The sequence below is a fragment of the Periophthalmus magnuspinnatus genome, chromosome 21 (genome assembly GCF_009829125.3).
Source record: "Periophthalmus magnuspinnatus isolate fPerMag1 chromosome 21, fPerMag1.2.pri, whole genome shotgun sequence".
In the NCBI taxonomy this organism is placed as follows: domain Eukaryota; kingdom Metazoa; phylum Chordata; class Actinopteri; order Gobiiformes; family Gobiidae; genus Periophthalmus; species Periophthalmus magnuspinnatus.
Genome location: NC_047146.1, coordinates 9,773,519 through 9,787,481, shown reverse-complemented (window position 1 = coordinate 9,787,481; position 13,963 = coordinate 9,773,519). Strand labels below are relative to the sequence as shown.

The following is a 13,963-nucleotide window of genomic DNA, read 5'->3' as shown; positions in this document are numbered from 1 at the left end:
AGTGTTAAACATGTATGAATGAAACAAAACACAGCTCTGGGTATGTTTGTGATGAAGAAACAACATTATGAAAGTAGTGGAATATGGCCCCTTTAAAAATAGCAACTATATACAAATATTTAAACCATGCAATATCAACTCATTTCAAAAGCGTGGAAAAATAGTGTTACTTCAAATTAGAACCTGTAACTTTTATCAGACTTTTGCTTCAGAGTTTACGGGATAATTACTTCCTGTATGGCACGTGTAGGTGTCACATTTCACAGTCGTCAAACTATCCTGACACATTGTTTTAGATCATCAACAGCCTACACAGCACTACACGTCTCTCTCCATTAATCTCACGTTTTTATGTCGTCTTCGTGTTCAAATGTGCAGTCAGCATGGTTTTACACGCCTAATCTGATCTTATTTTAAAGAAATATTTGCACAAGTGTTTCACGTGCCCACAGCCAATACGGGGGTTACACTTAATAGGTTTACGCCATTTTTATTCATTTCTACTATACTATCAAAAGAAGACACTCAATGCTATTCTTAAAGCATAAAAGACACAATTTACTGGGGAGAATCGCTGCCTCAAAAGAATGTATTTATTGTGGGTGGCATCAGTCAGGGGCAGGAAATGCTTTAATTTGAACATGTATGGGCCTAATGTTTCCGGAAGGGTGCAGATGTTAGAACCCATTCAAATTGCTGTCTATTTTTTGCTATATGGCTTTGTATGAGTTTTTTTTTTACATCTCAAACTAATTTAAACAATTCTAAGGCAGGATCTTTAGCTGAGACGATGTTTTATCATAGACTATAAGGAGCTGCAGCAAGGGAAAGGAAGTAAAAGGTATTTTTGTAAAGAATGCTACCCTTTATCACGCAAGATTGATGAACTACAGTCTCTCCAGAAAGACAACAGCTATAATTGTGAGTGTTGACATTTGCTTACTAAATTAACAAGACTGTTATTGTGCGCTTATTGCCTGACCTTAATGGAAAAAAAAAAAAAAAAAAATGTTAAATAGAGATGCTTTGCCGGGCTGGGAGATGTGGTGATAAAAATCTAATTGTGGTCTTATTTCTGCGACCATCTGCTAGTTTGCTCATATAGTCAAGCCGTGATTCACTTTTTCTCGGTTTAATGAAGCCGTCTACTCAAACGCTGACACTTTTCCCCATTCACTTCTCCAACTGTTTAGTCCTAGTAAGGCTCTGAGTGAGTAACAGCTGGAGTTAACCAATCAGAGTGAAATGGGAACAAAAGTAAAAGAAAGATATTCTGTCAACTGGACAAAAGTTGTTTCGCTGCTCATTCAAGCCGCTTCTTCAGTTCTGGTCAGATTGTGGGTGAACACTGCCTTATATCTGAAGGGAGGAGCAAACTACACTGAAACTGACACCTATTGTTTGCAGTTTCTGTTTGTTGGCTAGGTCTGTCGAGCTACTCTAAGTGTGAACTGTGTTTGAGTCATATTTAACATAAATGTAAGCCAAATCTTCACTCAAACTACTTTTTGTCCAGTTGACAGATCTGAACTTTTCCTTTAACTATGGCTCATACCTGGATGACTGAGGGATTACACAGACATGTCAAATCAACTGTATCATTCACCCCAATGCTTCAGAACCACAAACATGTACACCATTTGAGCCTTGTCGTAACAACTGACAGGGGGAGCAAAGATACAGAACTCGAGGAACAGTTTAAAATTGTTTACTTACAGTTTGAAATGTGCAAATGAAGGTAGATTGATCAAATGGTTGAGAGCGGGGTTGTTTGCAGTCGTCCTTGAGTAGATCGTGGGCAACGGGGTCAGAGACGAGGTGAGCAGTACCGGCAGAGGTGAGCTGGGTCGGAGACAGAGGAGCTGAGCAGGTCCAGAGAGCGGGATGTGACAAGGAGCAAAAACATCCAACTTCGAAAAGAGTAACAAGTGTAAAACCATGAAACTGAGACAAACAGAGTGGATACATAGATGATTTGGCGCTGAGTGTCAGGTCCTGGCTCCCCGTGTCCTCCCCAGGTGCAGCTTGATTAGCAGTTAGCTGCAGGTGTGTGTGGGAGGAGCCCAAATCTCCACCCAGCTCCAGGCTCTGACACAGAAGGGAGGGGGGGAAACAGCACAAAACACAAGGCAGACTGGGATCTTGACAAGCCTGCATCCTTTATATGTTCATTTTACTGTACTGTCAACTCCTAAGTAGTGTTGTGACTGTACGGCAATTTGAAACTTTATTTTGATGCTGAGAAAAAGGCTGAGTACTCAAGTATCAATGATCAACACTGCAGAATTTTTCAAAATGGGGCATTCTCTAATTCCATTTAGTTTTGTATAAGCGCTGATAGATGGAAGCTATTGGAAAACTGAGCAGGAAATGTCAAATTTAATGTATTTGATTTTTGTAGTATTGATACTTGCTCAAATTAGTGGTAATTTCAGTAGTAATTTTGGAATCAGTTTGTATCTGGATGTTTCTTTACAACCCTACTTCTAGATGACAAACCAAGATTCTCAGTGAGTGAGTTTTAAAGTATTATAAAGTACTAAATATTGGTGACGTCCTGAGTGAATAATGGTAAACTGTATTAACATTAAACCTCCAGTGACCCAAGATTACAGTGAGTCTCCACGATGTTTTGCGTTGAATATCTGCTTTGTCAAACTGGAATGCATTCAACCGACATCTTTCCCTGGAGAAATACTGCTCATTGTGATCAGGTCATACACTGAGCCAGGCCTGGTTTGTTCTTGCTTCCCAGGGAATTACACCCAAAACACAAAAATATCCTACGTTTAATTTTGTTTCCCTTGAAGGTATTTTCCAGAGGTGCAGAAGGACGGGCTGACCAACCAGGTGAGCAATCCAGAAGTGGAGGTGGACATCACTCGGCCCGACACTAATATAAGGCAGCAGATCATGGCTTTGAGAGTGATGACCAATAAACTGAAGAACGCCTACAATGGGAACGACATCTACTTCCAGGACTCGGGTAAGTGATATACGTAGGCGTTTTATTAAAACCGGCCTATTTTTAGTCCTCCTTCCAGCGGCTGTACGCACCAATTTGTCACTCATCTTGATAAGCTGTCTACTTTGAAATGGTGTCTAACCTTGAGGCTAAGGTAATGAACGGCAGAGGCCCACAAGAGACACCGAGGGAGCGGGAGGTAGTGCTCTGGATAATAATGTCATCAGGTACTCATTTAGTGCTGAGGAGCGGATGTGATGAGACAAGACGGGATTCGAGATCTTGCCGACATCAGATTAAAAAATAAGTCATGGTTATGGTTTAGCGAAGTTGTCAATAGTGAGTGTAGCTGCTGAGGTTTAGCTTTTATTTTCCTTTTTATTGATCAATGACATTTTTTCAGGTAAATTAAATGTTTTTCGTAATAAAAAACAAATACAAGTTGAGACTTTTAGTGAAGTTTAGTCAATAGAATTCTACACAAAAATATTCCAGTTTATTCCTCCAAAGCCAGAACTCTGCTCCAAACCACATGTGTTTTCTCCCACAGGTTTGACTGCAGACCTCCCAAAGAAAAATGCCCCAAGCTTATGCATTGTTGATTCAAAACTATTGAATTTCAGTTTCCTTGGTTGAAACAAACGCTATAAATGCTCTAAATTATTGTAATTTGAATTTCCGTGCAATTTACACCCACGACATTATCCATATAGTTTTTGTAAACAACTAGGTTCTGTATGTGCTTTTTGTAGCATAAACATACAAACCATTATGTGTGTGTGTGTGTTTGTGTGTGTCTGTGCATCTGCTTCCTCTGTGCTAATACTGAAACATGAGAGTCAGTGTCAGTTCTGGGTGTAAATATAAGCTTCAGATTGATCCTGACGTATGTTGATTATTTGATTATTTCTCTTCCTGGTGCAGGTGATGAGGGCAGTGGCTCAGGCTCAGGCAGTGGTTGCACAGAGGACTGTCCCACAGAGTCGGAGAGCCCTGCGTCCGAAGCACCTGTGGTGGAAGCTGACCGCAGCGGGCCCGTGGGCGCCTCTGCCTCGCTCCACACATCTCCTGTTGCCGTGACAACCGCCCTGGTGCTCTCGGCCCTGACACTTCAACGACAATGGAGATAATGCTGAAGTATATGGCCTCACGCGGACAGCTTTCTTCTTTTTGCAGTTTTATAAGGAGGCATTTTGGAGCGACAGTGGAGCCTTGGGCTAGAGTCTGCTCTGAAAAGGGAGTGATGAGATCCCACTTTCCCAAAGATTGAGCTGTGCCATAATTTGGACTTTATGGCATCACTTCATCATATGAGCTGATGTCCACCTGAAGGACTCTGCTGCTACAGAGACTAAAGAGAAAGTCTTGCACTTAGGGCTGGTCATATTGTAGGTGTCCATGTGGAAAAATGTTACGCACTTTGATTTTTTTTATGCAAAAGTGGTGTGTTCTTGAGAATGGGGTTTTGTTTTGATGCACCCGATGAAGGCACAAAAAGTTTACAATATGTTCTAATATATTTCAAACTATCATAGGGAAATTATATAACAAATGCAGGAACATGTGATTTTTTTTTTTAGGGTTATCTTATACCATGTGCCAATTTTTCATTTACGCTGAAATGTTACTCCATATTCATGTCAAATTTCACTAGTATATAATCTTACTGGAGCTGCCCTGCTCCTGTCTGTCCTCTCAAACTCTTTAGCAAAACAACACTTAATGGCTGACTTCTTAACTTAATTTTCTCTTGCCTTGCCACTAGTTCATTATTTACACAAAATATATATATTCTCATCCAATGCTGTTTTTAATACAAAACATTGAGGTGACCTATAATACAAAATAATTGAACCGTAATTATCACATATGCCAAAGCTTACTCTGGTCATGTTGAACTACAAAATATTTATGCAGACTTATTTAACTCTTTAGTAAGGTACTGTTGTAGTATCGAAGTACAATGATCTATATGATTCGTTGTTCTAAAACCACTTTCTGTTAAAGAGCATGTTAAAAGCCTATTTATTCCATGCAGAATCATTAATACTAAAAGATGTCTTGCACTGCTGTTTTCCAAATCTTGGCTTAGAACAACATATTTCCTCAACGTACAACAGGTAATTCAAAATGGAGAGTATGGAAAAGAAAAAAATAATACGCAGTGCTTCCTGGAAAATGCAAAGAAAAGGTCCCTAAATTTATCTGTGAAGCCTGAATGGTTATGTCTGTGGCACGGACAGGCTCGGAGCAGACTACAGTCACCTGTGAAATGAGAATGTGTGTGCGGTGGTCAGGGCTGAACGCTCCGATGAAGCCCTTACCGCAGCCAGAGAGAGACGGGGAGAGAGAGACCAAGCACAGGGGGGAGAGTGTCATGTGACCATACAGTCCAGCTAAACAATGTCCACCTATCATATGAGGCTATCTACTAAATAGAGACGTACATTAGGGAAAGGTGTATTTGGATTCTGTAGTTCTGTTCAAAATGGAATATTAATACTTTGATTTAATACTATTTCAAACACATTAAAATTATGGTTCAGATTTTAAGATTAACATTTAAAATCATTTGAAAATCTGTTAAAAATGCATTCTAGTATGTTTATCTATCAGGGTAATTACATCATCATCTATTTTGCAGTGTTTTGCATATTGTTTTAACATTTTCTCTATTTATCCAGGCTTAGGGTTGATACAAAGCATTGAATTGCACTTTGTATTGCAGTGATTGTTGATTTGATTTGAGCATAAACATTACAATTAAAAACAAGGATTAAAAAATATATGTCAAAAAGACACTACAAAATTATATTCACTTTTTGAATAGAACTACTGAATTCTTTCTATTCTAATCTGCTGTATGATCCACAGCTCAACCAGCGTTTTATGTTTCCATTGACAGAACAAATCTTATGTCACAAGTGTCACTGAGAAGATTCTTTATTATGAATAGTAATCTGAAAAAGATGCCCTTTTTATGTTTTGTATCATTGAACTTTTAATGCTAATATTTTTGCAATAAAATCAGGAAAATACCGCTGAGGAATTGTGTTGTATCATTAAGAAAGAATTAGTGCATATGAGTGAAAAACATGATTGGAAAATTATGGTTTTACAACATTTTAAAATATGTAAGTTATAATCCAAACATATATGTAATACGTAATATGTTTGAATATAAATTATAACCCAGAATCATGATTTGAGTGTAACGTAAACCCTAACAAAAATAATGAACATTTTGACTGGATATTTTTTGTTCATTTTGCCATTTCAAGAAGATAAAACATTATTCTCTATACATTTTAGACTTTCAATCATTAACATAATTTACACATGAATTGTTTTACAGTGGGGTCATGTGACATAAGCTGTCCTGGCGTTGGGGGGTGACTCTAGGCTTCCTCAGTGTACTTCTTGTTGGTGAAGTCGGCCTTTATCAGAGGTTCGAAGCCTGTCTTTCTGCGCTGACGCATGTAGAGTGCCAAGATAAGCAGCAGCACCAGTAGCCCGATGAACACTCCCCCCAGAGTGGAGCCCAGCACGATCACAGGAGAGCCGCTGTCTGCCTCTGCAACGACAAACGGAAGGGACAGTCAGGCCACTACCGAGCAGGGCCAGCGCCACATATTTTTGTTGGAGGAGCTAAGGGGTCGTCAATGTGGGTACACGTTTAAACTTTTTTTTTTTTTTTTGAGCCACAATGGAGCTTACCCCACCCCTTAACACGTTTGTTTTGCTGTTTTAAACAAATGCAGTTAGCCCCTGTATTGATTTATAAAACCTAATAGGGAATTCTTTATTTTATCGTAGTCTCATTTTGAACACTCTAGGTTCCCATTTGAACATTTTTAGCTGAAACTGGATGTGGTATGAAAGTGTGGCAAAAATATGTGAGGGAACTGGTCATTCTAGGGGAGGCTTGTGCCCTCTCAAACCGCGCCCCCCAGCGCCGCCCCTGCTACCGAGGAGGGGGAGATAACATGTAGGAAGTAAAAACAAAAAAAATTTAAATTAAGACAAATTCTAGAAACCAATAAGAAATGTTGTTACGCTGTTATCACTTGCACATAAGCTGGAGACAACCATGAAAGTATTGTCTGGTTTGTTAGCAGGTTCAATTTTATCCAGGAAAAAAAAAAAAAAAAATTATCAATGGGTTTCAGAGTGATGAAAAATTCAAACTCTTACCATAGCACATAACGATTTAAAACAAAATATCCTAGCCTTTGAATGGTGAAAAGTACTTGAACTACTGACTAAAACAGGAAGCAGTACACCATAGTTTTGGGGTTTTTTCACATTAAGTATCTTAAGGGATTTCCCATTCACTTAAAATCCATCTGGCTCAACTTCTTAAGTCTTCCAGAAATTTCAGTCATGTAAAAATATGGCAGACTGAATAATTTACAAGTCAAAAGTTGTTAAGTTGTTAAGACAACTGTCTAAGACAAGGCTGTCTTCATATGTAACTCCTCTTACCCAGGGCAATGGCGTAGGAGTACCCCAGCTGTTCAGACGCCACATAGATCTCCTCGTTCGTGATGGGAGGGAAGAAGGGCACCATGTTGTAATCCCTGTTGTGTCCAATAGGTGCCATCTCATCTGGGAATGTGCCGTTGGATGGGACAAACCTTCTCATCCACTCATCAAAAATAGCATCGGTGAAAGCATGAAGCACCTGACGGTAAAATGAATACATTAAATATATCGTATTTTCCGGACAATAAGTCGCACTGCAGTATAAGTCGCACCAGCCAAAAAATGCATAATAATGAAGAAAAAAACATACATTTCAACATTTCACAACTTATACTCACATCTGAGTATAAGTCGCAGCCCGATGAAGTAAAAAGAAAAAAACGAAAAAAGTGCAGCTTATAGTCCGGAAAATACGTTACTAACATTACTAATTGAGTAGATTTTAAACCTGGATTTGTGTAAATGAGGATAATTGTAAGTTAAATTTAAAATCAAGTATTGTACAAATCCTAATTGTCTAATGCACAACTTGTCTGCCCTTTCCGACACCTACAACGACATATCATGACACAGTATTGCCTGCTCAGATTTACCAGTTTAGTCGATCTACTTTTGTATACAAGTGTACTAAAGCTTATTGAGTTTTGACCGCAGTACTTGTATAGTAGTATAACTTTAGTCAACTACTTTTGTTTTAGTACACATTTTCAGAACTCTTTCCATTTATGAATGCGATAGATATATTCAAAGAACTTCAGAATGACCTGTGAAGTGTAACTCTTACCACAAAAATGGGATCGTTGGCGGCCGAGTGGGACAAAGCGCTGGTGCCATTGAGCATAGAGTGAACGAGGTTGTGAAGGTTGTTGACTGTTTCATCCAGTTCACCATCTGGCCTTTCATAGCCTTCAAGAGCATTTCTGCCACGTACAAAGAGAAATATCGACTCAGAATTGTGACAACTTCAAATCTATAGTGAGCGTTGAGTGTTTTTGTCGTACCTGAAGCTGAAGGAGGAGTTGGTGAAATAGGGCGGGCTGTCGAAGTCTCTGATGCCGAGGCAGCTCCGCACGTCACTCATGGTGGGCAGGGACATGTTGCCGCCCTCCATGGCTCCTCTTTGGATGAAGCCCTCATTAGTGCCGTTACATAAGGTCACCAGGCGGTTGTAGTCATCCAAACTGAGGGAAAAAAGTGAATGCAAAGTCTACGTTACTTTTGCTGGTGAAGGGTCCTTGTCTCCGCAGAGATTTCATTGTGTTCTCTAGAATATTCCACTGTTGGAGAAAAGCAGATGACGCCATTGCAGTAAGAATAACATGTTTTTGAAGGTATTTTTAGCAATGAAAAAACACATAAATTAATAATGCAAGATAGACAAGTGTAATGCAATACTGCTAACATTCCAAACAAAGCAATCACATCTCCATGGAGACAAGCAAGTGGCAGATCCTCTACTATTAAAGTTACATAGTGCACCTTTAAGTTATCCTTATTTCTGTAACAAAAGTACAATACAACTAAAATGTATTATTATTAAGTTGGACACCTATATGAAGAAATTTTGCTTAATCTTTTCTACTACAACAACTGCCTTTAGTCAAACCACTACTTTTACCACTACTTTGCTGGTTATACAATAAACTATCTGGAGTTTTTTGGTGAATATCGCATGTGCACATATAACACATTTACACTTATTAATTGCTTGTCACCATCGACTCGTGCGTTACCTGTTGCAGACCACGCCCCATCTGGAGAAGCGGGACTGTCTGCTGATAAGGGAGGGGTTGGCGGGGTCCCGGGCCCCCAGCATGTCGTCTCTGCACACGTCACACTCACTCTGCCCTGTAGCGAAGTTCCAGAACGGGATGGCAAAGTTCTCATTACCACTCAGCCTCTATTCAGACACACACACATATTTCAGACATACTATACTGATATACAAGAGTGTGAAAATGAAAAAAAAAAAGGCTTTGTACCTGTAGATCTCTCTCTAGACTGAGCAGGTGGTATCTGTGCCATGTAATGAAGGCCGGCCCTTTGTGGGAGAAGTCAATGGCTTTGAATGGTCGACCGGGACCTATGGAAAAAAACATTATAATTTTTGTCCTGCTTTATTACATACTTTTATGGATATTGAACTGATTAAAGTCAATGCATTTTTAATATGGTATGAAAAAGCGTACATTGTTCAGAATGTCCCTTGCCTCTTTAAACAATACAACTAAATTGGACAGATGTGTTTCAATAAACTAAAACTAGCACATTAAAGTACTATTTTAATTTATCATAGTGCAATACCATCTACTAGTATATGACACGATGATAAAAGAAAAAAAAGAATAGATCCGCACTGCAGTTCTTTAGCACTCCCAATGTTTTATTTTAATAGCAGCACAATGTGACATGCTGGTGTTGACCCCGAAACGTCAGATTGTGGCGCTATTAAAATAATAAAACATCGGGAGCTCCAAAGAACTGCAGTGCGTATCTGTTCTTGTTATTTTCTGTTTTGTCTTTGGACCTAGCAAGTAGTCAGAACTTTTTATCAGATGTCTCTACCTACTAGTACAATACTAATACTACTACTACTAATAATAATAATAATAATAATACACAATTTAGCTTAACATTTTTAGCAGACAATGAATTAGAATTACATCTTTATATAAAAAAAAGTCTAAGTCCACTCGTTACCCAGCAGCGTGTCTCGTACAGAATAGTAGTGCTGCCACACAAAGAAGTCGTAGATTGAGATGTTGCTGAACTGTGGCTCGGTGCCGTTAGGTCCCAGCAGGCCTAACCAGTGCTGCGTCGCAATCATGTAGTCCGGGTGAATTGTGCTTTTAGCCAGGTCCAGGACGTCTAAGAACTCGACCAGCTCCCCGGGGCTCAGGCTGTGAATGTCTCTCCTCACAACGGGGGCTTTTCTCTGGTCACAGTTAGGCCCGGTCCAGCCAAACTTACACTGACCACAGTTGAAACCAGCAAAGTTACCTACAAAGCAAAAATATAACATGGACTGATATGAGTAAACCACTTTTTTAGCTTTTCATGTCCAAAGAAATAAAATAAAAAATCAAATATGGCCATCATCAGTTTAGACAATCACAAATTAGATGCTATTTGATGTTGATGGATTCACTGAGATACTAGAAGAAAACTGTTTTAGAAATGTACTTTTTTAATCCAACATCACAATGATAATTTTTTTTAGTTTATTTTATTTTTTACTTATTTATTGCTCATGCCATTGCATTTAGTTGGCATCAATTTGACTTGATGTCAACTGGACATTATTGGCATGAACAAACGAAACAGGAAGAACATAAATACATTTTCATTTATTCGTAAGTATCAAAACTCTTAATACAACACATGAATAAGTTTCTTCTTTGAATGTCAGAATTTACTTTCTCTGAAGACTTAAGACTTAATCCAAAGCATGACCCAAACAGGTACTTTAGTAAGTCTATTGGTTTTTACAATAGGCTTTTCTTTTCTGGCTTTTAACTAGTTCTACTTTACTGTCTCATTCTTGGAAATGTCTGGTTGTTGTTTTTATTTCTTTGTACTGTTTTATGTTTTGTTTTTTCTGTTTGTGAAGTACTTTGGTATAACTCTTGTTTCTAATTGTGTCATAAAAATGAAGTGGTTTGGCTGGCTTAGCTCGGCTTTTCCTTTCTATTTTTTTTTTAAAGAATATTTTGGATGTTTTTTACACATTAGTATAGATAACAAAGATAAGCAATTAAAAATAGATTAAATATATAAACAAACTTGGTACAAAAAGGAGCTGTTACATTGTATTTAGTTTTTTAGGCAGGCGATGACGCTTAAGTATTAAGTATGAATCTAAACCTGACCCCCTCTTGTCTCCTTACCGTTACATCTACAAGTTTGATTGAAGAACTTGGTGGGCCATCTCTCCCTGTCGTCCACGTTCCTGAGTCTGTAGGGTCCTCCCCAGGGTTTGGTGTCCACTCGCACGGCCACGCAGCTCCCTCGTCCCTCCAGAGCTCCGCAGATGTTCGCCGGATCCGACCCCAAGGCTGGACAGCACTGCTTGGTCTGTATGCTTTCCACTGTGCAGCAAGCGCGGGGGAACTGAGCACCTGCAAGGTTAGTCCCCACCAGCAAACAGAAGAATCCAACACAAATAAACTTCATTTTCTTGTTTTTGCTAAATTAGTTCCCGAGAGAGGTGTAAAAACGGTTTGCCGCGCTTTCTCTCTAGTGTATCTGTCAAATTAGTTACAGCAATAGTTAGAAATCAGAAAATTATAGGCGGATCATCTTGTGTTCCAGTGGGCTTTACACACATTAAGAAAGAAAGTGATTTGGAGCGTGCTTTTGTAGTGAAGGGGATTAGACCATTCGTCTTGTGATCCCCACCTGACTGCAAGACTGTGAGTTGCACTAAGCATATGCTACAGCGACTAGCCTGAGGGAGACCAAGTACTACAGAAAAACACTATTTGTTTCACTGTTAGTTGTGCAAAAGCGATAGCAAGTGATATTACACTTCTAGGAAAAAATATTAGATTATTGTCAAATGTGTGCTGATAAGAGAAATATGTAATTTTGATAAATGAAAACGGTGTCCCCAGATGAGTGAGTCTTATGGCCACTGCATCTGTGAAAACATCATAATTAGAAGATCTATAATCCAACCACTTTTGGGACTGCAAAGCTTATTACAATTCCGTATTATATTTCAATACAGTAAAATAAAGTTCATGAGTGTTAGAAGTATTGTAAATAATTGGGACTGTTTTAGATACTTATTGCTACAACTGGAAGCCCATTCTGTCACTAAGAACGTACCAAAGTAATGATGTGCCATAAACTATGCTCTTCTCTTTATAATTAAATTCTTTGAAAAATGCCAGACTGAAAAGCTTGTCATGAAGGGACTGCTTGTACTCTGACTATAAATGATCGCACATGAAAATACGGAGGACTAGCACAAGATCATTGTATATGCTTCGAGCACTGATCAGCCTGATCAGCATCCTAAGTTACCCATAGACAATATAACTGTACACGATGACACTTTATGTGTGCTAAAAAGTTAAAAACAATAAAGTTAAAATCAAAGGCACAGCAAATCTTTTAATCCTGAACCACAGAAGGGCCCAAAGCTAAACACTTTCCTGTGGGTTAATGATCTGCAGACAAGGCTCCTTGTCTCTATCACTACATATACATAATAGATACCCTGTTAGCACTGTTAGTGAGAACTGTGCTCTCACATCACACGCAGGACTCTACATCTTTATTGGTCAAGCTCTTGATCTTGGCGCCTAAACTGATGTCACAATTTATAACTCAATTAAGATCAAAACTAACATCAGACCCAAACACACATAAGACCCAAAGGCAATTGAACTTTCTTGGAAACACAAACATAGTCATAGTTGTTACAGCTGGAGTTATAATAGCATCAATAGAATTAGGATATTTGTAGTAGTAGTCGTGTAGTAGTGTTTTTATTTTATCATATAAGTATACTTAATCTGTGACTAAAATAAAATAAATACACATTTTGCAATATTACATACAATAAAACAATGAGGACTTAATTCTAAGCTAAATGACTATTTTGTTAAACTGTCTTGACCATAAATTGTAAAGTGCACATGGCAGGCGCCTTATACATGACGTCTGCCTTCTGGTGAAGACAGTGTGAGCCTCTTTATTTATTTATGCCCTGTAGAAACACATTTATGCTTCTGTTACTTTAAGAATGCTTTGTTTCACCTCTCATGAAGTCTACACTACAGGACCAGTGGATCAGTGGGTCCAACCTCACATTCCTGAACTTCAGCATGTGACCGCTGACTTTAGTGAACTGGAGTCAACACACAGGTTTGCACGCCTCAGTCTGGTTTACAGTGATGATAGTTTAGAGTAGTATTCATACATGTTTGAATATTCTCCATTCTTTCTTCCTTTATTACAAATTAATTAATCTTACAAAAGAAAAGATAATTAGCACCAGATTAAAAATTCCAGATTCATGGGGGCAGCAGCCTAAGCAGAGACTTTTCAGGAAAGCTGGGACATCCCTCACCCCAGTCACTTCCTACAGCTCGTCTGGTGGGACCCCACGGCATTCCCACGTCAGCCGAGAAACATAATTCCTCCAGTGGTTTCTGGGTCTTCCTTGGGGCCTCCTCCAGGGTGAAACATGCCTGAAACACCTCCCAGGAGGCATCCTGTACAGCCCGTACCACCTCAGCTGGAGGAGCAGCGGCTCTAGTCTGAGCTCTTCCCATGTGACCAAGCTCCTCACCCTATCTCTAAGGGAGCGCCCAGCCACCCTGTGGAGGAAACTCATTTTGATCATTTGTATCCGCAATCTCGACCTTTTGGTCATTACCCAAAGCTCATGACCATAGGTGAGGGTAGGGATGTAGATTCTTTACCACAACAGATCCGCCTGTTTATCTCATGCTCCATCCTTCCCTCACTCATGAACAAGACCCAGAGATACTTGAACTCGTC

General features: G+C 39.2%; 2 protein-coding genes across 2 annotated transcripts in view; one reads left to right on the top strand and one right to left on the bottom strand.

Moving 5' to 3' along the window:
* gpc6b (glypican 6b) overlaps positions 1 to 6,010 on the top strand; it is an 81,846-nt gene extending 75,836 nt beyond the window's left edge. Inside the window, exons 8-9 of the mRNA XM_033987481.2 lie at positions 2,811 to 2,986; positions 3,890 to 6,010. Coding sequence (XP_033843372.1) covers positions 2,811 to 2,986; positions 3,890 to 4,095 — 382 coding nt within the window. The 3' untranslated portion in view covers positions 4,096 to 6,010. The remainder of the gene's footprint in view (positions 1 to 2,810; positions 2,987 to 3,889) is intronic.
* A 223-nt stretch (positions 6,011 to 6,233) lies between these two features.
* Positions 6,234 to 12,184, bottom strand: dct (dopachrome tautomerase). The gene is made up of 8 exons (XM_033986899.2): positions 11,338 to 12,184; positions 10,151 to 10,450; positions 9,433 to 9,533; positions 9,184 to 9,350; positions 8,452 to 8,631; positions 8,235 to 8,370; positions 7,451 to 7,649; positions 6,234 to 6,539 (listed from the first exon to the last, which is right to left on the bottom strand). The coding sequence occupies exons 1-8, from the start codon at positions 11,621 to 11,623 to the stop codon at positions 6,364 to 6,366; spliced, it is 1,545 nt and encodes a 514-aa protein (XP_033842790.1). The 5' UTR covers positions 11,624 to 12,184; the 3' UTR covers positions 6,234 to 6,363.
* Between the last annotated feature and the right edge of the window lie 1,779 nt (positions 12,185 to 13,963).